General features: G+C 43.2%; 1 protein-coding gene across 3 annotated transcripts in view; it reads right to left on the bottom strand.

Annotated features, from left to right (window-relative positions):
* NAALADL2 (N-acetylated alpha-linked acidic dipeptidase like 2) overlaps positions 1 to 26,626 on the bottom strand; it is a 1,083,795-nt gene that overhangs the window by 159,659 nt on the left and 897,510 nt on the right. For all 3 annotated transcript variants that reach the window (XM_090052131.1, XM_090052132.1, XM_090052130.1), the window contains one exon: positions 8,472 to 8,567. In XM_090052131.1, the coding sequence (XP_089908257.1) occupies positions 8,472 to 8,567 (96 nt within the window). The remainder of the gene's footprint in view (positions 1 to 8,471; positions 8,568 to 26,626) is intronic.

The raw sequence follows: 26,626 nt of genomic DNA, 5'->3' as shown, positions 1-26,626 counted from the left end.
ACATAATAACTAATGTCATACATCCATGGACCAAACTGCCATGCTGCCTTGAACTGACAGTGTTGTTAAGGATTGAGTAAATTTTCTTGTCCCTGCACCAGAATTTCTAGGGTGAAATCAAACCAGTACAATATGGGAAGGGAGGCATAACATATATGTGCTCAGTTTTGGCATAGCCAGATTAAAATCATAATTACTCTTGCAGTCCAGTATGTTTGGCATACTTGTAGCCATTTACTCAGTTAATTTTTGTATAGACAAAGTGTTTTTAACTTCCTGTATTATTTGTTGAAAGGTCAATTTTGATGATTAACTTCAGCTTAAATAAGGAATCAACTCTGCTGACAGTCTCATTTTGGGTAATAATGGGCTTATAAATAGCAAAAGAAGTTAACTATGTAAGACATACCTTTAGAAAGCTATAATATTTGCAAGTAATATAATGAAAAACAATAAACTACACTCTTTCTGCCAGAAAATATATAGCCAGTATAAAGTCCTATTTCAGGAACTGAGGTTACTTTGAAATTTAATTATACATTTGTGAATGAATAAAAAGGGGAACACATGTCTGTAACACTTCCCTTCTGAGAAACGTGAGGTGTTTTAAAAGCTTATGCCCTCAAGAATAAATTCAGTTAGTGACAATTTTATTCTTTATCAGAAACAACATTGTGAATACATTTTTAATTTTCTGGTTTGTTTTTTTACTTATTTATTATGTGAAGAAAATGCAGCATACATCTCTCCATGGAAATACTTTGCTGTGACAATAATTCAATATTAAAACATAAACCTGAGAATATATAAAAAAGATATAACTTGAGTTCATCTCTTCAGAGTACCATAGTGAAAATATAAAGTATCCTTTCAGATTAAGCAGCAGCATTTAAAATGCTTAGTTAATGAAATAAATGTATAACCATCTTTCTTTACCTCCTAAATCCAAGCCATATTTCCACTTCAGAGATGCCAGCAAGGAAGTAAGGCTTGATCATTCAAACTGTAAGTTAGACCCGTGTTTGCTTGGTGTTTAGAGAACTGTATCGAAATTCTATTAGCATCATGAATACAGCTTCCCTTTGAAACTTAAAAGTCCAAGTGAAAGACAGATACTCTCTTTTTTAATTCATAAGAAGCTACCAAACTCTATTTTCAAAGAAACAAGATGAAATGACATCTCCTGAGATATCTTGTTTCTTCATTCCTATCCACTACTTCTATACTTTTGCTGGGAAAAAATGTAGATACCTGTCTCTCTCTCTCTTTCTTTTCCAGACACTATATTATTCTAAGTAAAACCAGCAAGCATATGGTAATGAGTAAATTAAAAAAAGATGTCTAATGGCTTGCCTCATAATAGGGCCAAAAAACAAATCCAAAGCAGCAAGTCACATGCAATATTCACAAGTGCAATATAGTAGCTGAATTGTACTAACACTCATACAGTGACCGTGGATAATTGATGAAAAATGGAATGGGACAGAATAGGTACAATTTAAATGATCAATATCTCCCATGTAACTGGAATTTTTTCTCTTTTACCAGATCAGACATTTCCATTAAAGGCAAACTGAAACGTGTTTTTTCTTTTGAGAGAAATAAAACTTTATTGATTTTTTCTCCCTTGAGGGGATCACATTGAAAATCAATATGTATGCAGCCTACAGAGGGTATTTTTTTGGAGTTAGGAACATGCAGATGGATATATCAGCTGAAAGATTTTGGTCTACTCTAGACTAGTAAGAGATCTGAAAAACACTAGAATGTCAACAAGTGAACAGATAATGCAATTATTTTTTCCCAGACTTTGCTTCCAGTCTATTTACTGGGCTAGCCATGTATTCTAAAACATTAAAGAAGATGAAGCAAAAAGACCATAAAACAAAATTGTGTCCAATAGATTTTCATATCAAGAATGTCTGTGAACACCAAGAAAGGACTTGAAGGTCCAACCATAAATGAAGAAGCAGTTGGGATGTTCTTTGGAATGCTGTTGCCCGAGGTCAACTTCAATGTTTGTGCAATCCTAGATTGCTATATTTTAGCTATCCATGTTATAGGACAGTTAAAATCTATAACCTGATAATTGTAATTTTGCTCCTTCTACTATGCAATCATTCAAACATTTTTTTTCCTACATCTCCCTTGTGTTTGCATTTTTTCCTTCACTCTCTTTTGGGTTTTTTGCCCAGTATATAGGATGGTGTATTTTCATTTCTCTCACTCGCATTTCAAAGTCCAGTAACTGTTCTCCCTCTATCACTTGACATCATCTATGTTGTGTTCTTCCCAGGCAGCCTCTTGTTTTTACAAAGTCCTTTAATCTTCCCCTCTTTATCCTTCTTTGTCTTCTTACATCAATTCCTCCCCACAGTGATTGCAAAGGAAATTCTGCTTGATGGCAGAATCAGTCCTCAGGCATATAGCCTGTGTCAAATAAACTCAAATAAGCTCATGGACTAGGACATCTGTATGCATGGACTACACATCCGTGTGTGCGAAAGCTAGTCCAGAACTTATGTCCATACTTAAAGTTCAAGGAATAGCATAAACACACCAAGTGCAGGGAGGAGTGATGAGTCCTGCCTGATACATTAGAAATTTTCTGAATAGACTCTTTGTCCTTATTTGAAATCAATAGTCAACAAGCATGAAGACAGTAAAGCGGCTATAAGCATTGTTTTCTGATCCTAAAACACTTTACTTTTTATGCAGAATGAGCTATATGAAAAGATGCCAGCTTTTAAACTTCCGACACCCCCTCTACATTTGTCGGTAAAGGTGCGATTGGATCTAATGTACGGTCCACGCAACTGCATCTCCTGCCAATCGCATGTTATTGCCAGTGCAGGGGGAGTCTGATCCTGGGCTCCTCCTGCATTTATAAGAAGCAGGCACCCATGGCTGGGAGAGCCTTTTTCTGAGGGGCCTCCCAGCTGTGGAGGCCATGTGCAGCTGGGACTGAGAGACCCCACAGCTCCTGGGGCTCTGGGTCCTGGCCATAGGTGACTGATAGGATGGCACGAGGGGGCACATGGCCCCCCTGACAGGGCTGTCCCTTCTGCTGACATCACCAGCTGCTTCTGCAGGTGCTCGCCAGCCCTGTCCCCAGCACCAGTGCTGCCACTGGCTTCTGCAGGTGGCCCCCCAGACTCAGGAGACATGAGTGGCCTATGGTCTTGGCTGCACCTCATGAGCAGCAGGGACCCAGAGACCCTGCAGCTCACAAGACTCTGGTTCTGGCTGCATGCAAGATCCCTACCTATATGTGAGGGGCAGCCAGGAGCCAGAGCTCTGTTAGGTGCAGGGCTCTCAGTCCTGGCTACAGGTGAGGCGCGCCAAGACAAAGAGCACTGTGTAGACCCAGAGGTTTCATGTATCCCTGAGTCTTGGGTATCACAGCAGCTGTGATCCCCAAGGCTCAGGGGTTGCACCCCTGCAGCTAACAGCCCCATAAGCTGATAGATTAAAAATTTGAGCTTGATAGCACCCAGCTATTAAGTTAGTACATATTTTCAAGTTCTGACTGTATAGCTGGTTGGAGCTTTTTATCATGTGAAAACTACTTTCCATGTGTAGCTGGTCTCAGGGTAACTGCACAATTAACCAGTTAATTGCACAATACCCGTAAAGTATAGAGGGGGCCCTACTGACAGGGATATTTTAAAAACAAACAAGAAGAGAATATGGGTGATTTTGATGTCTACCATATTGCCAACATCAAGTGTTCAGAGATCATGAGACAGGATATAAAGTTCATGAGGCTGGCTTAAATTTCAAGAGATTTAGAAATTCATGAGATTTAAAATAATAATTAATATAGGGTTCTTTTTCTTTGTCATATTGCTTTTGGGTACTTTTGAGTCGCGTTTTTTAATTTTGTTTCTGCAACAAGTTTGAAACTTTAAGAAGAAAGCTGAGGGAAACCTGAGACTACCACAATTCCAGAAGCTGGACCTTAAACAAATTTACATATAGGTCAAGGCTTGCAATACAAATGTGAGAGTTGGTAACACTCAAATTTCCAGTCTTCCAGGCTGTTAATACCTAGCAGGGCTTTTCATCTTCATCCATGCTTCTGCATTAAAGATTCTTAGGAGCTTAACCTTTTTCCTGTAAAATGCTTTTATGACCTGCAGGATATTTATTTACATGAACTCAAACTTGAATGCTTGGTATCATTTCCCCTGGAATCCAATTGCTTACATTCAGGCTTCTAGTATAACTAGATCCTTTTCCCATTCCTATTTGGTATACATATGCTGTATAAAAATATGCACATGGACCTACTGCATATTCTTAAAATTCACATCATTGAATTATGTTGCAAAATGGTAGCTGAGTCAGAATATTGTACAGTACATTAATGCTACTATTTACAAGCACAAAATGTACATCTAAGAGGACACATTTACATCTGCAAAGTAATATACTCTAGAGTAAACACATTGTGGGTAGGTGTCTACATGTCATTTGTAGGGCGGTGAGAAGCTTTGGGTGGTGACTCGATTCGCAGGAGATTCGGCCCAATTCGGTGGCTGAATCTCTGAACCAAATCAAATCAGAGGACCAATTAAAAGGTCCAAATTAATTCAAAGCTCTCCAAATCTTCAAAAAAGATTCGGAGAGCTTTGATGATTCAGACAGTCTCCATTGGCTGCAGCACAGAGCTGAAGCTGGACTGGGAGCCGGCAAGTAGGGAAGGAGAAATGGGGGAGGGGACCATGGGGGGACCCCTGCCAGGCCCCATCCCCTGCCTGCTCCCCCCTGACCTCCGCCCATTCCCCCCCACCCCCATGGATGCCCTACCCACTCCAGCTCCCGGTACTTTAAAAAAAAGCCCTACTCATCAGTGTTGCCAGGCAGGGGGGAGATCCCCGCTGTCCCCCACTGCCTCATGCCATGTGGGGGGCTCTGCTATGAGTCCCCCAACCCCCCTCATTCCTCCAGCCCCGCCACGGCTTCACGGCCTGCCCCAGCTCTGGCCCTTTAAGAAAAAAAAAAATCCCTGTGACTCGCTGCCCCTGCAGCAGCCTCAGGGCTTTGGGGGACTCATGCAGAGCTCCTCATATGGCGTGGGGCAGTGGGGGGCAGTGGGGATCACCCCCCAGCCAGCAGGCATGGTGAGTCTGGGGGATTTCTCAGGTTTTTTTTTCCTTAAAGGGCCAGAGCTGCAGTAGGCAGGACAGCCATAGTGGGGGGCTGGGACAGCAAGGGGGCATCGTGGCGCTCATGCAGAGCCTCCCAAGCAGCATGGGACAGTGCTAGCTGCCCCTCTGGTGGATCAGGGCAAGGGACTGGGACCTGCCCCATTCCCAATAGCTTTCCAAGCTCTATTTCCTCAATCAGCTGATCCGAGCACAGGGCTGGGAAAAAGCAGCAGGGCTGAGACCTGTCCCAAACTCGGACAGTCCCTAGTCAGTACCAGACTGCATGTGCAAACTTTCTAGTGTAGCCTGGAGCTGGCAAGGAACTGTCCTCATCAGGGGAAGGTCCTAAACAGCTCCAGGCTCAGAGGGGAACTCTTCCCATGCAGAGAGCTCCCAGCCCCTGGGAGCTGCCTGCTGCCAGGGGAGGCTCCACCACCCTGAGCTTGGGCGGGAACAATGCAGAGTAGAGGCTGAGAACTTCATGCTGCCAGGGCAGGGGGACATTGTCCCTGCCTGGGCGCCAATGGTGAAACCTGCTGACAGCTCCTGGGGCCAGGGAGCAATCTCCCAGCCCCTGCTGCCTGGATGAGTGGGAGCAAATTTGCTCCCAGTCAGCCATCTAATTGTGCCTTACTTCACAGTAATTACTCGGCAGTTAACTTACTATTTGTATTTTCAGGTTGCAAAGTAACTGCCAAGTAGAGCACATTACTGCACAGTAAGGGTCTACATGTGTAGATGGTGATGCTTGGTTCACAGTAATTTGCTGTACTAGATAGTAAAGTGTCTCATGTAGATGTACCCAGAGAAGACAGGCTTCCCAAGGACAACTAAACATGTCACCTCAGACACAAATAGCAGGATTTAGTGAAAAATACAAACTTTATGATAAGTACCACAAATTTGGGGAATTCCATTATCACAAAAAACAAAAATCCTGTCATCTAAGGGCCCCCTTACACAGGCAGGTAAAGGCACAATGGGATCTAACACATAATCCACACAATCACTCCTCCTGCCATGCCACATGTACATGTCAGGAGGCATAATTGTGGGATCCAGCATAAGATCCTATCATGCCTTTTCGCTGATAAAGGGGGAGCCTGGGATCACCATCTTTAGCTGCAGGACTCCCATCCCCAGTTGTATGTGGGGTGCCCCTAGAGCTGGGAGATTGCAGCAGCTGTGGCTCCCAGCTGGGGCACAGGCTACATGTGCCAATTAAAGCTGGACAGGAACCAGCTATAAAGTTATTACACATTTTCCAGCATTGACTTGATAACTGGTCGGACCTTTTAAAGACACCATAGTGAATTTGTATGTGTAACTAGTCTAAATTAGTTGCACAATTAGCAGGTAACTGCACAATAGATATAACATGTAGAGAGGGCCTAAAAGATTTCCTCCTTACCCACATGCTTAGTTAAAAGGGAGCTTGTAGACTTTGAAAGAATATGGCATGCAAATTTTTGTTTTTTAATAATGGAAAGACACCAAGGCTTTGTCTCCAGTGCTCCTGCCTGTCTCCACCCTACAGCCTCCAATTTGGCAGTGACAAGCCTAGAAATTAGCAGTAAAAGAGATCTTAACAGAAATAATAGGGAGCACCACATCACTGAGATGTGGTGTCAACACACATTTTTACATTTGGGTGAACTCAGCCCCTAAGCTTTCTGTAAACTGAGCCTGCCCCCATGCTGAAATCTATGTGTGGACAAATACTCAAAGGAGGACATTCACATTCCTTATCTCTATACAACTGCTTTTAGATACAACCTGAAACGTATAATGAAAATAAACCTTATCATTTTGCATTGTGCATGACTTTTATGCAACAGGCCTCCAGTGTCAATGGGAAGCTACAAAACTACAATAAAAACATGTGTAAACTTCAATATATTTGGAGGCGGTTAGAGACAACGGTCTTATTTCCTTACTAAATCATGTTCTTCTCCACTAATCAACATGGACTGAGGAAGTCTCAAAGGCAGATTATTCATTGTGGTCAAGGTCTACCATCTAATTATGATTAATTAATTCAAGGGTTCAAGGGTAGAATTTAAGCATCACCTTTTAAGTTGCTTTGGCATCAAAAACCCATGCTATAACTGTTTTTCCTTCCAAACAGGATCAGAGAGGACTTTCCCATTATTACTGACCCTTAATCTCCAGTGCTTCCAGACTCTGCCAGGACTCAAAAGTCTGTCTGAGATTTTTCTTTTTTTTTTTGTAAATCCAGAGCAGTTACTGTCTACCTTGCCAATGCAGCTGCTCTGACTACATGCTAACTCTGTGCACTGACTATCCTCGTAATTTTGTTGTTGTCGCTGTTAAAAAAACTGTGTCCACAGCAGCTGCTTTTCTAAATGAAATAGCTCCAAATGCTCAGAGAAATCTGTTCACAAGACCCGAATATTTGTAGCTTACATGAAATCCTGTTCTTTCCTTAAGTTATCAATGTAAAATGTGTCCAAATCCATTACATTCAATTTGCTTGAGTCTTGCATCTTGTTGGAGCTACAGTTTATTGGATGGATGTAAAGAGGAAGGTAGAACAGAGGACATGTTATAGGGTCATAGGAAGCTAGCTGGGCTACACTGTCGGGACACAGGCCATACTGGAGGGATGAGAGGGGAACAAGAAAATATGCGGATACTGTAGGTAATCATTGGAACTTGCCAGAAGGAAAGACAATGACACTATATGGAGAAATATTTCCATCCACTGACAGCTCTGTCTATGGGCCCTCCAGAAATGAAAAGTCACACAAGTTAGTGTTGGGAAGTCTTTCTGCAAGGGGAAGCTGTGTGGTCCAGGAAGCAGACAGGCTAAGTTGCCTTGGGGATATTCTAATTTAGTAGATTTCTTGAGGAGCCTCCACTGACAGAAAATCATTATGTCCTAGCCATAAATGGTAAGTATTTCCCTCTAGTAAACTCTCAGACTCCAAAATTGACGGTGATGAAAGTGCTATATCATGCCAATGAGCGAGATCTAATTCTCTGCATAAAGGGCAGCGATCCCCACAAAGTGTCAGCTCTGTACAAAATGCTACTGACCACTACACAGGAATTACAAAAAATGTAACATTTGCAGGATACTATATTTCAGTTGTGCAAGACAATCAATATACCCGGTAAAGCAAGTACCAGTCCTAATTTGAACAAAAAGCCTATTAGCTTTTAAGTGGGAAACAAACAGATCAGTAGGAAAGACATATTTCATCTTTGAAATTTACTTCTGTGATTCATGAGCATATTTCTCCCCATGGAAAAAAAAATGTGTAATTTCAAGAGAGATACCTCAATTCCAATTACCTTAGCAATGATCTCATGAAGGCTGAAGGAAGGATCCATCTCTTCAGTTACCGGTGTATGTGCTGGAAAAAGAGCTTCAGAGAGAAAGCCTGGACCCTGTGAAAAGGCAAAGGGAAACCAATTAGGACTCCATATTGATTTCCCTCTTCAAATGCTTATTGGATTTTCCTTAAAGATTCAAAAGATTCCAGATTGTATTCAAGTTTTTGCTGATTATTAGACTTTGTTTTACAGATCTAATTAACTCCCTCCAAGTGTCTGAAAAAGATGCCAAAGTCAGGTGTGTAAGTCCATTTTCAGAACAACAGTTGTCTTAACAATTCTACTTACAAACACAGTTGAGTCTTTGCATAGAAGAAGAGATATCTTCACTGCTTTCATTTTAAACTAGCTATAACTTGACATTTGATTTGATGAATTGTGTTTATCTTTCAGATCTATTTATATGCAGCAATTATAGATATATGCATATCTCCCATGCAACTGTGCTCTGTGTGTACCCAGTATTCCCATCTACATAATTTGTTTTAAATCACTGAAATAAATACCCTGAAATCTTATATTTTTATGATGAACATTATTTTAACAACAATGTCAACCTGACAGGTAATGTTTAGCATGTGAACTTCTTTTTGTGAAAAACATCTGTAAGGAGATATATGTTGTCCCTTGGTTGTCACAAGGAACAACTTAAATTAACATAGATATTCTGTCTATAATAGATTGTGCTTTATGACCATGAAACCCCATACAAAATGTACAGTCTGATTTAGGATAGGTCTAGCGTATTGTAAACATTACACAAAGCCTAGTCAGAACCAGGTTAGCCTTAGAACATAGTGGCTAGGGATAGGAGTTACACATAAACTGATTTAAGTGATCAGAAAATGGTTTAAACCTGTAACCGATCAGTGCACATAAACCAGTGCACCTAAACCGGTTTCAAAATAGCTGAAACCCGTTTGAGATAAACCTAGCTGAATGTAGTATCAGACTTAACTGATTGAGCTCAAACCTGTTTATGGAACCTCTGCCCCAGACCCCTTCCTGGTACAAGTTAAGCCAGAGTCTTCCAGCATCCCAGCATGTTCTGCAAACTTGAGCAGTGCTATCTGCTCCAGCAGAGCAGGGCTGACCCTGCCCCTCTGCTTGCTAGCTGGAGCATGGGTGGGCAGGTGTGGGGGCGTGGCCAGATGCTGCCCCCCCTAAGGCAAAGGGGGGCAGGGAAAACGTTTATTCCCCCTCTTCCCCTGTCCCACCAGCATGGACCTGCCAGAAATTTCTATGCTCGCTGCTCCAGTGGTGGGGGCATGGCAAGCCCTGGCAGTAGCCTCAAGTGAACTGGCCAGGAAGAGGGTTTAATTCCCCCCTCCCTGTCCCACAACCACAGACCTGAGCCAGAGTCCACCTGGCACTCCCCGCTCGCTGCTCCAGCAGTGGTGACATGGCCAGCCATAATGGCCCCTGAGGCAGAGGGGGCAGGTAGAGGCTTTATTCTTCCCTGCACCCCCTCGGCCCCCAGGGGAATGCAGCCAGAGTCTGCCAGCCCCAACCACTGCCACGGCCAATTGCTCTCTGGATGGCGTGAGTGGTGGAATAAGCTCCTTTCATGCCCCCTCCACCAGACACCAGAGGGAGGGGGGAAATAACTCCCCTCCCTGACACCTCACCTAAGCGGGCCATGCTGGTTGGCATTTGGCCATGCCCCTGCTCCTGCCACTGGAGCAGTGAGGGGGTAGGGACCCTGATGGGGGCAGCACCCCTGGTCACAGTTTCTAGGGAAGCAAGCCTCTTCCCAGAAGGGGGCTGTCCTGTGGGCAGCAGCAGAGTGGGGTGGGAAGGCGTGGTTGGAGCTGCCACAGACTGCACGGGGCAAGCAGCAGCACCAGGGCTCGGAAGGGTGGCCATAACCCCCCAAGCTCCTCCTTGCATGCCACTGCCGTTCTTCTTATGCAGTCTGCAGCAGCTTTGACTACCCCAATCTATTCCTGTCCACAGTGGAGTCCCCGGCCGGAAGAGGCTTCCACTCTCAAGGAACCATGATAGGGGGTGCTGCTCCCACCAGGGTCCCTGCCCCCTCACCACTCCAGCAGCAGGGACTGGGTCACAGCCAGACACTGGCTGGCATGGCCCCTTAGGTAAGGGGGCAAGGAGGGGGGTTATTCCATTCCTCACCCTATGCAAGGAAGCGGTCAGTGGTGGTGGTGGTTGGGGCTGGCAGACCCTAGCTGCAGTCCCCTGGGGGCAGAGGGGGGAATAAACCCCTTCCCTACCCCGTCTGCCTCAGGGGCCATGCTGACTGGTACCTGGCCATGACCCTGCCCCTGTTGCTGCTACAGTCAGGGGGGAGTGCCAACTGGACCCTAACTTGGCAGGAGGAATTAAATGCTGGTGGGATGGGGAGGGGGAATTAAATGCCCTCCGTGGCAAGTTCACTTGAGGCTACTGCCGGGGTTAGCCATGCCCCGCACCAGTACAGCTTCTCTGCAGCCCAGGGCATGCTGTAGCACCCCCAGCTCCTGGCGTGAGCCACTGCTGGCACGTACATGCATTTCACTTGCAAATTGGTACAATCTAGGCAGGTTAAACTAACCTGCAAAGATTGAATCAATTCAGGTGCCGGCTTTTTGAATGTCTGTCCCTAACCCATGGAACTAAGGCTAATTCTAAAAAAGGCTCATAATGAAGATTAGGAATATTCCTCATCTAAATAGTAACATGCAGAAAAGCTTTCTAAAAACAAGCATGTGTATAAGTCCCTGCAGTTCTTAGAAGAAGAAACACACCCGGTTATTTTATGTTTACAATGAGCACAGAGTGCGGCAGGAAGGAAAAGGAAGGGAACTGTTAGAGTTATTATTTATCTCATTTCATTGAATTCTGCATAATTTGAAGGTTTTCTTATGAGTTCTCTACAGAATGACAGTTATCCTATAATCCTTCATCTGACAACCCTCACAGAATTTATGGGAAAGTATTAACGTGCAGATCCAGTTTCTAATTAAGTATGAGAGCAGATGGAAACCATCTTTCTCTGTGAAGGACACAGTGGTCAGAGGTTTGCAGAGGCAGAGAAAGAAGACAAGTAAAATGAATCTGTATGTGTTCGCTTCACATCTCAGGGTAAGGACTATGCGAGTCTTCCTAGGGCTCTGTAGAACACAGAAAACAGTGCTTCAGTTCTGATTGCACGCTTTGGGCATGTCCCCACATGCAGGGCTATGTGGTTGATGTGACAAAAACACCAGTGGCACAAATCTGTGCCGCTACTTTTTCCAGCTGCGCATGACCCTGCACATGGGGATGGTGTGGGGCAAACTGCTCTTGCTAGGATACAGCAGGCTGGCTCCAGCAGCCTTACCTGGGGTTTTGGGGCCCTCCTGGGGCAGCAGTGGCACTGATCTGGCATGGCTCTGAATGGTGGCCAGGCTCTGTTTCTCTGCACACCACTTTTTTCAGTGGACACCAGGATCTCCCAGTGTCAAAAACCCCACTTCCATGCTGCAAATTAGCAGCATGGCAAACAGGTGCATGTGTGCAGTTTGCGGCACCTCAAACTGCTTTGAGGTACCACAAACCACATTTGTGCACTCAACTGGATGCTCCCTGTATGTGCAACTATAACAACAAAAGGAACATAACAACAATCAATTAGGGCCTGTCTCGTCCCCTTCAGGATCAGAAGCACCTAAAGGGGCAATTTGTTTGCATCTCTGTAAAATTAAAGTTGGAGAATGCCTAAATTCTTTTCAGATTAAGTTGCAAGTAAGGTCCAGCATGACCAGTTTCATCTGTTCTAGCTTCTTTTCCCAAATTAAAACAGGCCACATTGACAGATGTTCCGGAAATGTTCCTAGAAGCATACTCTTTCAATTGGATGCAGACCTGGTGCATGACCAGCCTCAGCAGCAAACGTTTTTGGAGGTTTTGCCACCCTGACATTTATTGATGCTCAGAAGTCCTTGCCCATATCTGCCAGAAAGCACTCCAATTTGTACACACATATAGTGAAGTCCTACCTCGGGGAATCTGGTAATCATGTTATTCTCCATTAGCCAAAAAGTTATTTCCATTTACAGTTTATATGCTATGAAGTGGGGGAAGGAGGGAGGGAGGAGAAAGGTAATACACCACTCTAAATTTAAACAGGATGAATGTGTAATACCAGCACTCTGCAACATTTTCACTCACTCCTGATAACTAGGAGTGAGTGAACCAGGAATGTTTTCTGAAGCTTTTATTGTTTCAAATATCAGGAAGTGAGCTGGGAGAGAGAGTAAATTGAGAGACTAAAGTCTGGCTTGTGCACCCTCTATCTATGTAGCTGAGCTTAGATCTTTCTTTCACATGCTAGATTTCAGGTGTTATGAAAAATGGCATGTGGCAAAAGTTTTGATAGATTTTTAAGCCAAATAAATCATTGCTCTTCCAAGTTCAAAAAAAAAAACCAAGCTGTAAAATACATGTGACTATATACATCCACTGGTGGTTATAGAGGTATCTGTAAAATACATATTGAAATCAGGGGAAACAACAATCAGCTAGACAGGTAAAATTTTCCCACCTTTTATAATTCAATAAAACCTTGGGGCTACAAGATATACTAGAAAGACTTTATTTACAGGTGTGTATCAATACTATATCAGTAAACACTTCCCTTTCCTTCTGGAAGAACAGCTTCTGTTAGCTTCCAAAACTCCCCAAACATCCTTTTTAAAAAATGATGGAATTAGCAGAGACTCATAGAGACACATGACTGAACATAAAGATTTTGGTGTTGTATACTTTGTCATAGAAGTATCAGAATAATAAATGAGTTTATATGTTCACTGATGTCATCCTTCCCTTCGGAAGAATACCACATTTATTTTACCACATTTTTTTTGGTACATCTCAGGGACAAATACACACACAGTCATTTTTTATAAAGATAAAATACATGCTTCAGGACTGATTCATAACACCTATTCATCTTTATTTAAATATTTACACAGGAATGGGCTAATATAGCTAGACTGTTTCATTTACTGGGGTTGACACTTGTCAGTTTACTGCAGAAATGTTAATGAAGTCTATCATTATCTCTATAGCTATAATTAATTAAAAAAACAACTTAGGAACAGTTAGATTGTTTATGCTTATTCCATTTATTTTATTGAAAGTGAAGGATTACAGTACTAACTTTGTTGAATGAGATCAGATGATCGGTCCATCTAAACCTAGAAATCTGCCTTGGGAATCAGAAATTGGATAGTTCAGACAGAAAAACTAAGTTTTGTGGATTATATCTTTTACTGGGCCAACTCCATGACTGGGATAGACTTAGACAAGCCTTTGGGTTATCACAATACCCTTCCTCAGGTCTCAGGGAATACTGCCATACCCAAAAGCTTGTCTAAGTCTATCCCAACGATGCTGTTGAACCAACAAAAGAGCTCACCCACAACAATTCTTGTCTCTCACATATTTTTGGACCATCAGGGATATGACATCACTTTAACACTACTATATATCTACAAACACATGCAACCTTTTCCCTGTATTTGAATCTGTTGTATAATCATTTCCCTAAAGACGCAACACTCATTGATCCAACATCAACATGCCCAAGACATACCACCTCTTTAAAGTGATCAGCTAACTTCATAAATTATGTCTGCTTCTTTCTATAACATAGCATCATTTACGACTGTATTCCTGCAAATATTAAAGTTCATAATGCTGAGTGCGGCTACTTGTACTACATCTTATGCTGCACCACTACAAATACAAAAAGAGCACTCCAAGACAAGATTTTCTTTGGGTTTACAAAGACCAGCGAGAATCTATCAGGAAGTAGAATGAGATTTTCAAAAGTAGAATCCTAAAGTTCAACATCTAAAGCACCAAGTTATTTATACTTCATCTTCTAAAGTCCCACTGCTTCCACTGAAGTTAAGAGGAGCTTCTTTGAACTCTTTGGTTTTAGAAATTGGACGAGATACCTAAAATACAGCCAAGTTTGTGCCCTTATTTTTTTTTAAATCTTGACCAAAAGTTTCACAGCTACAGAGACATCATTTTAACCTCCGACAGTTTTATAAAGGTACAATTGACTTCATAAATAAAGAGAAAGCCCAGCCCAGTTTCCTATTATCACATTTTATACAATTCACATCCCAATGCATGTGGTTTATTAAGCCCTCTCTCTGGTTACCTAATACTAGCAATTTAGAGAAAACGTGCTGTACAATATGCATTTGTAAGTATTTGGAGGTTCCAAAAATGGCTAAGAAAATAGGCACTTGGCATATGGCAACCACAATTATTACCCCAAAATGAAAGAGAATCTGTCTGCTTCCCTGTTTGATGCCATAAGATCTTTGATCGGCCACCATCGATCAAAGCTCTTCTTTCTTCAAATGGAATTACAGAAACATAACTTTCTGTCATATTACAGCTGATGCAGAACACCATATGATGGTATGATTGATATAAAGGGCTTCAAACCATTTGCTGACATATGCTACACAGCAATGGAAGCAAGGCAGCTAATTTTTGCAATATTTCTAATGTTAAAGTAAGTGTCGCTTGGGCAAAGATAACAACAAAGTATACTAATTATTACCCAGATACAAAATTGTTTTCTATCAGAGAGGTGAAAAGGTTATTGGAACTCATCTTTGGTTTGTTGTTTCTGAAGAAGACCTTAACGTTTGACTTTGGGATTTTAGTCATCAACCCTCACTCATTCTCTTTAAGTCTTCTCTCTGTTTCTCATGGATCCACCCCTATAGTACAGGGGTGGCCATGGAAGCTGGTCACCGTGTGCTTGTGCAAAGATTCAAGGAAACATGTATTAACTTCTGAAAAGCCACATGTGGCTCTGCAGCTGCAGGTTGGCCACCCCTGCTATAGTATAAAGCAGTAGCCTTCTAAACTGCTATTTCTCCAAAGCAGGAAGAACAAAGATGTATCAATTACTTCTAAACCTGACTTTAATAGTGACTGGGCACCTAAACCATCTTCTTCCTCTGTCAACATTTCTGGTGAAAAGGTTAAGGTTCTGCTTGTCCACCTGCCTGCAGAAAAAAGACATTATTTCTGGGAAATTTTGAGGGTCTTGTCACATAATTTGATGTGCATTAGGTCTCAAGGAAAAGAGGATTTACTGGGTTGGAGCACCTAAGCACGTAAAAAAGCTTTTCATAACTTTTCTGTAGAGACTGAATGGCAATCTCTTCCTAAGGTTAAATATGAAAGAAACCCAGTGGTTACCATTAGAAAATTAGCATTTGCTAACAGTTCCCAAGAAGCATGTTATCTAAAATATCTGACTGGAACCCCTACACTTAGGATAAAAAATAACACACGTATTTGTTGGCCAAGGCTGGCTTTTGAAACAGTCTTCACTGTATGGCACCTAATAGAAAGAAAAAGCTTATTCTGGTGATGTTCTTAAATAAAAATAAAGCTGCATTTTTTATTGTCTCTCAAGTGTTGTGATCATCACCAAAGCCACATGAACTTTCCCAGTAAAATGAAGCCCACTCTTTATTTTAAAGAGTATAGGCAGTGATTTGATCCCGCAATGTTTCAGGAACACCTTTCAGCATTTAACAGCAAGGGCAATACATCCCAGCAGTGAGAGGATGAATCAGCTTTCCCATTTATTCTTTCAGCAGGCTCACAATAGCAAGATTTTTACAGCTATTTGCTAAGCAAAGATGTTTTGCTCCTCTCGTAAACACACACTAAGAAAAAAAAAGACATTGATCCACAGAGTGCTAAAAGAGGGGTATATTAATCTTTAATGCCACCCACATCAGGAGTTTCAGTCACTCTTTCAGACCTTCCTCTCATCCTGATCAAATCCAGGCTCACCCAATGAACCTACCTTTCCTAATTGCCAAGTCCACCACTAAGGCCATGCCAAGCAGATGATCACAACTTTAACCTCCCACTCTTAGTGACACCATGCCAACTCCTCCCTTGCCCACCACAGACAAAGCATATTTCATGATAATTTGTCCTGCATCCTGACAAAGTGGGCAAGAAATTGGCAGCAGCAAGAGGAGGCACATTTCATCCACCGGTGAATGCCGGTGACTAGAAAAGATGGTAAATATCCTGCAATGGGCAGAGTTACATTTCAGAGGTCCCATCCTCTTGGTCTTTTCCTTCAGTGTCTGGTTAGAAATACACATTCATGTCATGAAGCCACAAAAGGCAGTTAGGCACCCAACTGTCAATGAAATTTGGGTTTCTAACTTACATTTGTGCCTTTGACAATTTTCCCTCGGTGGCATACCTGCTTTTTGTAAATCTGTCTGCAGGTATTTAACTGAGTAGCCCAGTGAGTTAGACACTTTTCTGAGCCTGACAATGACTCTCCATAATACAATCTTCAAAACCTATACAATGGTGCTGCAAAGAGCCTTCACGCTGCACCCCCTGTAATGCCCTTATGCCTTTATGAATCTGCCTTCTTCAAAAAAGAAACCAACAGACAATGCAGTGTCAGACAGCACACTTTCCCTCATCTCCCATTTTGAAGAAATAGTTATTCTGGAAGACCCAGTACCCATTTATTGAAGCATTTTTTGAAATTAGAAATACATTGACGTTCCACTTTTCAAACAATGGGTCATTTCTGATTAAACTTTGATTGAACATTCAACTTTCAATCTTCAAACAAATTGCCTCCTTTTCTTTTTAATTTGGACCCAATTTCCTGCTGCCCTCAGGTCTCTTGATGGTAATTAATTGATTTATGAATCAATTAAATGGGGACTGGGAATGCAAAAAAAAAATGTGCTTCTTTAATTTACTTATGATGGACACATGCATTGAAATCTACTCCTTGTTTACTAAGCTCATTTTCTTCACTAATCCCATTCTTTCCAAAGTAATACACTGTGCAGAATGGTTCCCTATAGTTCTACAGGTACTAATTTTGTAGTCTCTTATGTACTTAGTTATAGTATACCCGTCATGTACAAATCAGCCTTCATCCAGTGAATTTTAAAACAGTAATTAAATCCCACAACACCTTTGGGTATTTAATTTATTATGCAGCAAATACCATGCCATATTTTAGAGTGCTGTCGTTGTTACCATTAAAAAATGCAAGGGTTTACCACGTGGTAGGTTTCCCTTCTAAAGGGGAAGAAGAAACAGCTGTGTAGCATCTACAGCAATTTTTGTTTTAATCTATTAGAAACTGATCAGCCTGGACAATAGCATCTAACATAGCTAAATTTCTGAGATTTTTATTTCTCCTATTGCTCCTTGGGAAACATTAAAACACATTGTTATAGAACTCCAAACAGGTGCTTGACAGTTCATTACTACACTACTCAGCCATTCTACGCCCAATTGCCTTTTTTGCATCATTTGATTTCCTGGCGTGATGGCACTCATTTGAAAAATAATACCACTATTGCCCATTAGTGTCACAGGGGATCAGTGGCCATGCAAACACTCTTGGTCCCCTCCAAAAGAATAAATACAAGGTCTTCACAGAGCTTCCCATCCTTGTCTGAGAGAGATCAGGAATCTAAGAAGACTTGCAAGGCAACTCACTGTGCTGCCACCAAACTGCAAGCATTTAGATGATAACAGATGGAAAAGGCAAGTGATCAAAGTGTTTAGAAAAAAATAAGAAGCATTCAGGATCTAGACGATCCAAGGCTGAAGTAATGAGGTAATGAAATACGAAGGTTTTCACCTTCAAGTTTCTTCTGGGTCACAAGCAGGACAGTCTTCTCCATCCTAGCAATGATCCTCAGTTGAGAGGAGCATGCTTTGAGTCTCTGAAGTCCACTAAGTTATTGCGAACAAACAGAAAAATCATGAAGAGTTTTGCTTTATTTTGGGTTTTCTGTGGACACATGGCAACCAAAAACTGGAGCAACACCTCTTTCCACATAATCAACTACATAGTTAATAGACTCCAATGACTTTCTGTTCCTACCAATCTGCACTATATCTGCTGATTCAAGTGGCTAATCTAAAGCAGTGGTGCTCATGGGTTCAGCCTGGTGGGCCAGTTGAATGATATGAGGCCGGTCCGTGGGCCAGATCAGGCTCTGCATCACCTCTGCATGGCCAAGGTCAAGCCCCAGGGGCCCTGCTTCTGCCTTCCCTCCCTCCCCACCCCACCCCAACTGGGATTAAATCTGTGTACCTGTGCTAGCATGAAGGAGTGTCATATGCCTGTGGAGGCAGTCTCCCTATTAGAAGGAAAGACTGCAATCTATTGTCATGATATGCTGGATTCATATTTAATTACTCCTGCTAAGTGTTGCTGACAAGAATTGTAATTGCCCTTTTTTGTAATATGCCAATGTGTAAATTAAAATTGTACCAGGTCAGGGGAATAAAAACATGCAAGCATCCACCACTCCAATTTCCAGGCATTAAAAACAACATAAGCAAAAACATATAGCAATAATGATCTTCAAAACCAACAGAAAAGTATACTTATGTAGCTGAATCCACCTGCATAGTACAAAGCACAAAGCTGTATCCATGCCCAAAACTTATTACCCAAAAGCAAATGCCTATGACTGCATCAAGTATTGTCTTCATCTGTATTCAGGATCAGTGCCAAAGCCTGTCATAGCATGAAGAAGAAAGACACATAAGAAGAAAAGATAAAGGAAGAGCAGTGAGCAGAACAAAAATATCTCTGGAGTCTGCACTGCAGGCTCTCTCACTAATTTCTTCTGCCAACTCACCCCAAGTCAAGCAATTGGCACATGGTGTGTTGGCAGAAGACATACAATTGTACTCTTTTGTCAAACAGGTGTTTCATCTCACATCAGCTATCCAGCCAACTTTCTCCCTCGCTCTTTCTTTTTGGGGGGAGGAGAGTGAAGAAAGGGAAAACAGAAGAGTCACCTGCAGATGCGTCAAAGAAAGACAAAGGGCGCTGACAGAAGTGACATTTGTTGCACAATCAGCCTGCTGAAAGCACTCTACAGCCATGCTGTGACACTTGTTAACAGCTGCAGAGGACTATAAAAGTATGTATGACAAATTAAACCTCATCTAATGAGGGATCAGATGAAGGTGCTCCACTTTGGAGCACCTTAGGTAACTTCTCTCAATCCCTGCGTGCAATCAGATTTGGGCTGATGCAGCCCAGCCCCGCCCCAGTCCTGTCTGCCAGAAGGGAGGGGGTGGGAGCTGCAGGCTGGGTTTTGCCTAGCTTGAGCTGGAGGGGGAGCAGGTGCATTGGAGCCCCCACACCATTTCATGCCCCAGCCCACAGCTCTCACCCCCTCCCTTCTCCGCCCTCCCTTCCTGCAGAGGTCCTTGGAGCTGAGGGGTGGGAGGGGCCAGGGGAGAGTGGCAGGCTCCTACCCTGGATCAGCTCTAAAGTGGAGCTCCATCTTGCCTACCCTAATCCAACAGCGAATGTCTGTTGGGGAGGGGGGGGAGGGGGTTGCTCTAACTCATGGCATGGTCTGTGAAGCACCATGAGTTAGAGTGGGGAGTTGCACATGTCAACCCCCAAAAACAAAGGAGCCCCAAATACATTTCATTTTTTCATGAGCCTTCAGGCAGGCTTTGATTTTTTTTTTCTGAGGGGTGCTATAATCCAGGACAGCTTTTCAAATATACCTATACAAAAGAAGAATGTAAACAACTGATTGCACTGTGGGTCTAATTCTGCTTTCAGATATTTGGGGCCAGTTTAATTTATAGTGTAACTCCCTTGACATCAATGAAGTGATGCCCCAAATGAATGTACAGCATGCAGAATTCAGCCCTAGGAAAGGTCTCTGTGGTTGCAACACAGCTAGCAGCAGAAGTTACATATGTGTGCTCCACTTACACAGTGGAGTTAGAGAAGGTCAGACCATACGTCTTCATTAGAGCAGACCACAGAAGATTTCTCCCAGTACAGTAAATGCTCTTTGACATTTATATAAGCATGCTAGACCACTGCACTAGAAGTGAAGCATAAGGTGGTATAAATGTTGCTTTCCATGTGGTTATAAACACGATGAAGTTCAAAGCACAAAGGTATTTGTCTATAATTTAAACAAGCATAGCTTTGCAGTTGGCTGTGGTAGAATGCAGTGAGAAGGAGCCAAATATCTCACTGCACATAGTTTTGCACAGCTAGAAAAGGAGTGAGCATTCAGCCAAGCAGCTTTTCTTTGGTAATTTCCCTATTTTTTCCCCCATTCTGTTAGGCGCTAAAGAACTTTTCATAAACAACAAAAACAAATCTATTTCTTCTTAACTTTGTATTAAAGGTATTTACTGATCTTGTGAAATCACCAAAAGCAAGCTGCAGATGATGGAAGAAATGAATACTGCCTGCCCACTCAGAGCAGAGAAAGAATACAATGCACAGAACAGCAATCACCACTGAACAATTTGGTTTATTATTAAACTCAAATGTAGCTGGAAAACTTTGAGCCAACGCTCATTAGGCAGGAAAAAAAATATAAGTATTTTTCACTTGTATCCCTTAATTTAATGTGTTCTTCCTTGCAGTCAGAAGCAAACTGAAACAATCACTGACAAAACTATAAATTCAGACAACACAACACAGGAAATGGGATTTTGAGCTAGTCAGATGATTTTGTTCCAGAGTAGGTGTCACACAGACAGGGTTTACCAGTCACGAAGGGCCCAAGTCTGAAATATGGAACCAGACGGAAACATTAGCAGTGCCACAGGAGGTCAGAAGCATGCATACCAGTTCAGTCTCATTTCATGCTGGAAATGAAAAAAATATGTTTCCTATGAGAAAAATAATGTTGTTAAGTGTATTCCTGCTCAGAGCTTGTCAGAATAGGTATGGCCTGCAATGTGTCAATGAATTTACAGTTGTTCTTGCTCTAGATAACTAGTATTACGCCTCTGTATTTGGCCTGTTTCCTATACTTGATATGGGTAGTACTTCAAGAAGAAACAACTATATAATGTTAAATTTGAGGCAATTTCTAAATGTGAGTACTATATATATGATCAACCTAGACATATATTTAGCCATGTCGTGGGCCATGTTACATTTGTAACAGGCAGTTTAAGGGGTACTTACCTTCCAACAGTTCTACATCGGTCTCTGCTTGAATGCTCGAGGGAGATTGTTTCAACAGAGAGAGCATACTTGTAGTTTAGTATTATCCCCAGCAAGGGGGTGCACGATTCAAACCGCAGTTAGGGAGCCCGGGAAAATTCCAGGCCAGGGAATGGTTGGGTGGCTCCCCTTAAAACCCGAGTGTCTCCCTGCCCCTGGGAGAGAGAGAGAGAGAGTGTGAAGAGGGCTGGGAAGAGCCTGCAGCAAGGTCCCACCCCACAGTGGCCAGTGGAGCACCTGAAGGGTCAAGCAGGAGACAGCGAACCTTCAGGCCAAGCACCAGGAGCTTGTGAGTGAGCTGAACACATTCCTTAGGGTGGGAGGTAGCCCCGGGAAGACCAGAGAGAGCGGGAAGGCGATTCCCTGCTGGGCTTAGAGACTGGGTGGGGGGTGTTGGTAAGAGTGTGATAACCCCCCTGTGTAAGTAGTTGGGGAAAGGACTGTGGTGGGACTGGGACAGCCTGGTGGAAAGAGGCACCAGCTAGCGAATGTCCCCAGGATGCCTGTGTGGGTTGAGACCCAGGGAAGCACAAACTGAGGGGAAGCCTGGGTGTGCCCGAGTGCCTAAAGGGAAAGCGAACCCAGGGGGTGCTGCCTGGTCGGCTGGCAGCAATTTTCTCTCCCTCTATGCGTTTAACGGCATAAACAGTTCTTTGGGCTTGGAGAGGCCATGTCCAGGCAGAGAAGAGTACATGGAGGTGCACAGAGAAGAATTTGTGTTTTGCATGGGCCTGACTGAAAACAGCCTCTGCTGACTGCAAGACTCCTGGGCCTGTGTGGGATAGCCCAGGGTACCTGGAGCCCTGCATGTGTGCGGTGAGAGGAGTGAGGGACTGCCCTTACCTCCATTTGTTGGGCATAAGTCAGGGCTACTAGTTGCAAATAATTAATTACAGATTGAATACAATGAGTATTTAACACCGTGCCTAACTTACTAGCCTTGCATTCATTGATTTGAGCATCCTTTAAGTATAAATAGTTGTCAACTGTTACCCTTGTATAGACTCATCCGTGTGCATTGTAAATAGACAGTTTCAAATTTTTTATATTATTTAGGGTTCATTGACATATAACGATTATCTCCTGTATATACTTAAATTCTGTAAATAGTCATCTATGAGTCTGCAAGGTTTTTACATTGTAAAGGGAGCCTCTCCTCTCAGAGAGCCTGTGGTCACTCCTAGGTGAGCTGAGTAGGGGGTAGAGCTACCTGGCACCCCGGGCCTGAACAAACAGACAGCTGCAGTTAGCACTGCATGCCGAGGGTTACATATTTAACCACAGTTATGGTGCTCATTGTGTGAGGTGTTAAAAATGTCTGTGCTATTCTAACCATAGCTCAAGGAACACAAATACTTTACATGTTCAGGCAGAAGTTCTGCAGTGCCAGTAAGATCCTCCTTAAAATGGACTGCTATAGGCTGTGAATTTTGAAGACAACGCAGTTTATAGCCAGAAATATTATAAAGCATAATACTTTTATTTCCTGGCTTCATGCATCTGTTTTTCAGTTTTTATGTTTAGTGCTCATGGAAGGTAATAAATTAATTGTAGGGAAGAATTAGACTGGGGTCTAAATCACTTTGGGAAATAGTAAAAAAAAAAAACCCCAAATCATTCTATTGGTGTAGACCCAAAGGTCACATTTGGATATAGAGAGTGATCTCAGAAATAAAAGAGTAACATACCATTGGGTAGGGGTTAGCAAATTGCATCCTGTAGAGCCACTGGCTCAAAGACCCAAGGGCTTTGCTTTAACCTGTGCAGCTAAGAACTGTGTCGGGGCTGGTCAACTTGGGCAACTGCGTCCAGCCACTGATGCACTGTAGCCAGGATGTTCTAGTCAGCAGCTTAAAAAGGCTGTTTAGCACTGCCATAAGAAATTGCTTCATTACAGACTTCCCTTTTTCAGATATGAATTAGAGAGAACAAGTTCTTATAATAATGGTAGTATCTGGGTATCTCTGTGGCAGCTAACTGCTATGTTTCTCCAGCAAATCACTACTGAACCAACAGAAAATAATGATATTTTAGTCTTGGTTTTGATAAGTAATCAAGATATTATAGAAGAGCTGATCACAGAAAATAAGCTCAGCCTGAGTGATTGCAAGTTGATTCAGTTTTAATTAAAATGGAAGGATAAACAAATGTAATCCCAGAAAAAGCTTCTTGATTTCAAAAGATACACCAAGATATACTTCAATAAGATAAAGGGACTAATCATCAAAGTCAACTGAACTTTGGAGCTCAAGGACTCAATACAGAAGAGGCCTGCAGTTCCTTTAAATAAGAGTAAAAAAAAAACAAAAAACCACCTTTTTGGATCTCAGGCTCCAAAAAGCTTGTTGAAGAGTCTCCAGACCTAGATGAATAAATAATCACTTCAAGTTTATTAGTTTATTACTGTAAGTTTATCCGGAGATAGCCTATAAGGAATGGAAAAAAGACTGACCAGCAAATAAATGTATCTTTTTTAAGTCAAGAAGTGTGGGAATGACTCAAGCTGAGATTGACCTTGCAAAGGTCTAACAAACAACAAAAGGTTCTTCAGCCATAGAAATAAAAAGCAAACAAGGGAAGAGGAAGTATAGTCACTACACAGTGAGAAGAAGAGACTAGGAGCAATAGCTCCAAACCAATATGTTTATCTCAGGCTCCCAAAAATTCACAGCAAAGGCAAGAGGGCTGAAAGTATGGAAATTAAAAGTGCCACAATTGGGGTGATGCAGAAATCAAATGAAGTAATGTCTTCCAGTCAGGGGACCAGATGATCTCCATTTGAGAATTCTGATACAACTGGATTGATTTTGGCCTTAAGAAACTGCTTGCTGCGAGAAGGCAGATCCACCTTCCACCAGAGGGCTGAAATGGCAGCCAGGTACAACTTCAGTGGGGGTAGGTTACCATACTTCAAGGAGAATGACTGGGAAAGAAGAGGTATTAAGCAACATATATATCTTAGAGGTTAGTTTCAGGAAATGTCCACATCCTGGAAAAGCAAGAACCAGGGCTATGCAGAGGGGGTCCAAAATTTCAAAGCCAGTATATAGGAACTTGTCCTTAAGTTAGGGTTGCCCCCTTGAGAAGCGGTTTACAATCAGAAAGGTTACATCAGGACAGTTGGAAAGGACCTCTGAGGCAGTGTCACAGGGCTCTCAGGTGTCCTGCGACTGAGAGGAGAAAAGGCTCAGGAGAGGCCCCTAGCGGCGGAAGAGGGGAAGCACAACTGCCAGTCTCTAAGACTGTGCCAGTGCGGGTTGCTAGGGCGACCGGGGAAGCCTGGAGCCAGGAAGGGGCAGAGCCCAGGCAGAAGGCCAGGAGGGCAGTTCCCCTCCGGCAGCCACAGGAGCAGGAGCTCTGCGGGCGAGCTGAGCAGCCCGGGGCTATGGCCGGAGCCTGATCACCCGGACAGGCTGCAATGATGCAGGGGCAAGGGCACTCTGACGGAGGTCAGGTGAAGCTCACATGGAGTGGTGCAGGGTTTATGAGCTTGAGGTTACAAGCCAGTAGGCTTTTGGGTTATGTTGTAGCCAGCGGGCTAATTCCTGTGTTTGCTTATGGTTACACCGGAGGACCGGGTGAGGCTGTAGGGGTGCGAGGAGGCCTCATGGGAGCTCCCCAGTAATCTGGGGGTTCCTGGTGCCCAGAGGGCACAGCAAATGGTGCCAAAGAGGGCACAGCTTTGTTCGGGGGGGGGCATGTTGGCCCAGCTCTGAGTTAGGGGGGGCAGCGGAGAGCCCCGACTAGGGGGCACGAGGAAACCCTGAGTTAGGGGGCCACGAAGAGCCCGACGAGGGGGTGCGAGGAGCCCCTGAATTAAGAGGCAGCAAAGAGCCCCGGTGGTGAGAAGCAGTGAGGACTAGAGTGAGGGGGCAGGGAGGGGCCCCGAGAGTGAGAAGGGGCGTCGAGAAACCCGAAGGCAAGCAAAGGGCCGGGACTTGATATTATGGCCCTAGCAAGGGCATACCAGCACCATCTGCGAGGCTTGGGCGGCGGTGTAGGGGCAGGAAAAGAGCCGCAGATGGCGCCCCCTGTCATTGGGGAGCACAAGATTGGGCAGCTTCCCACTACTTTAAATCCTTCATCAATTATGAGCAAGATCAAGACGTGGCAGGCGAGATTAGGCGGGCAGTCAGCCCACTACAGGAGACCAACGCCGCATGCCCAGTGGGGCTCTGAAAGTTGCACTCCTGTTACAGGCAGCTAAGTTAAAAACCTGGAGACTTGTGAGGGTAGTACGTCAATCCAGTATTTCTACCTTGAGGGATTCCTATGGCCATAAAACAACAGCTTAACCCATGTCAGTTTTATAAAGGTACAATTTCTTTCCTACATAAAAAAGAGTTATACCCAGTTTTCTAGTATTACATTCTACACCATTCACATTTCTATAGGACAGATTTATTAAGAGGGTACTGAAAAATTTGTAAATTAAACAACCGTAACCATCTGAGTCAATGGAGAGGCTTGACAATGAAAGTTCTATTGATGGTACCAAGGGACCCACTGAAGAAAATATCAGTAGGTACAGACAGGAGTGATAATTTTCACCTGATCTGGGCACAGAAAATGGTCTAAAGCCATGACCAAACAAGTGCACAGCTGCAGACTGCTTTAAACATGGCCACTTGAGCAAAAATCTGAACCTGCAATCGCATGAGGGGTCAGATGAAGATGTTTCAAAACAGAACATCTTCTATAACATCTGTCTGCCTGCCTGCCAGTCTGTTGCTATTTAAGTTTAAGATGTAGTGAGGCCTTGTATAAAGTAAGGCCTAGTAAATTTAGCAAAGCCTAGCAGTAGTAAGGCCCTGTGACATAGTTAAAATTACCTTATCAAAGGAATGCAAGGCTTGTACTGCTATTGGTCAGTCTAAGGACGTTATCAGTGTCCTTCAGAAGCTATAAATTAGCTGGAATATCTGGAAACCATTCAGAAGGAAAATGCAGCTCTGTAAAAAGGATTAGGTAGCTGTTGCCTGGATCAGTGGGCCCGTGGGCGTCAAAGAGCCCAAGAACTGCATACCAGGGTCCTTCCCGGTACCCCTCGGACAGTGCTGACTGGGGACGT

This window comes from Crocodylus siamensis, chromosome 6 (genome assembly GCF_052110815.1).
Source record: "Crocodylus siamensis isolate JL-2025a chromosome 6, ASM5211081v1, whole genome shotgun sequence".
Classification (NCBI taxonomy): domain Eukaryota; kingdom Metazoa; phylum Chordata; order Crocodylia; family Crocodylidae; genus Crocodylus; species Crocodylus siamensis.
Note: the sequence above shows the minus strand (reverse complement) of the source record. Positions and strands in the feature narration are given on the sequence as shown.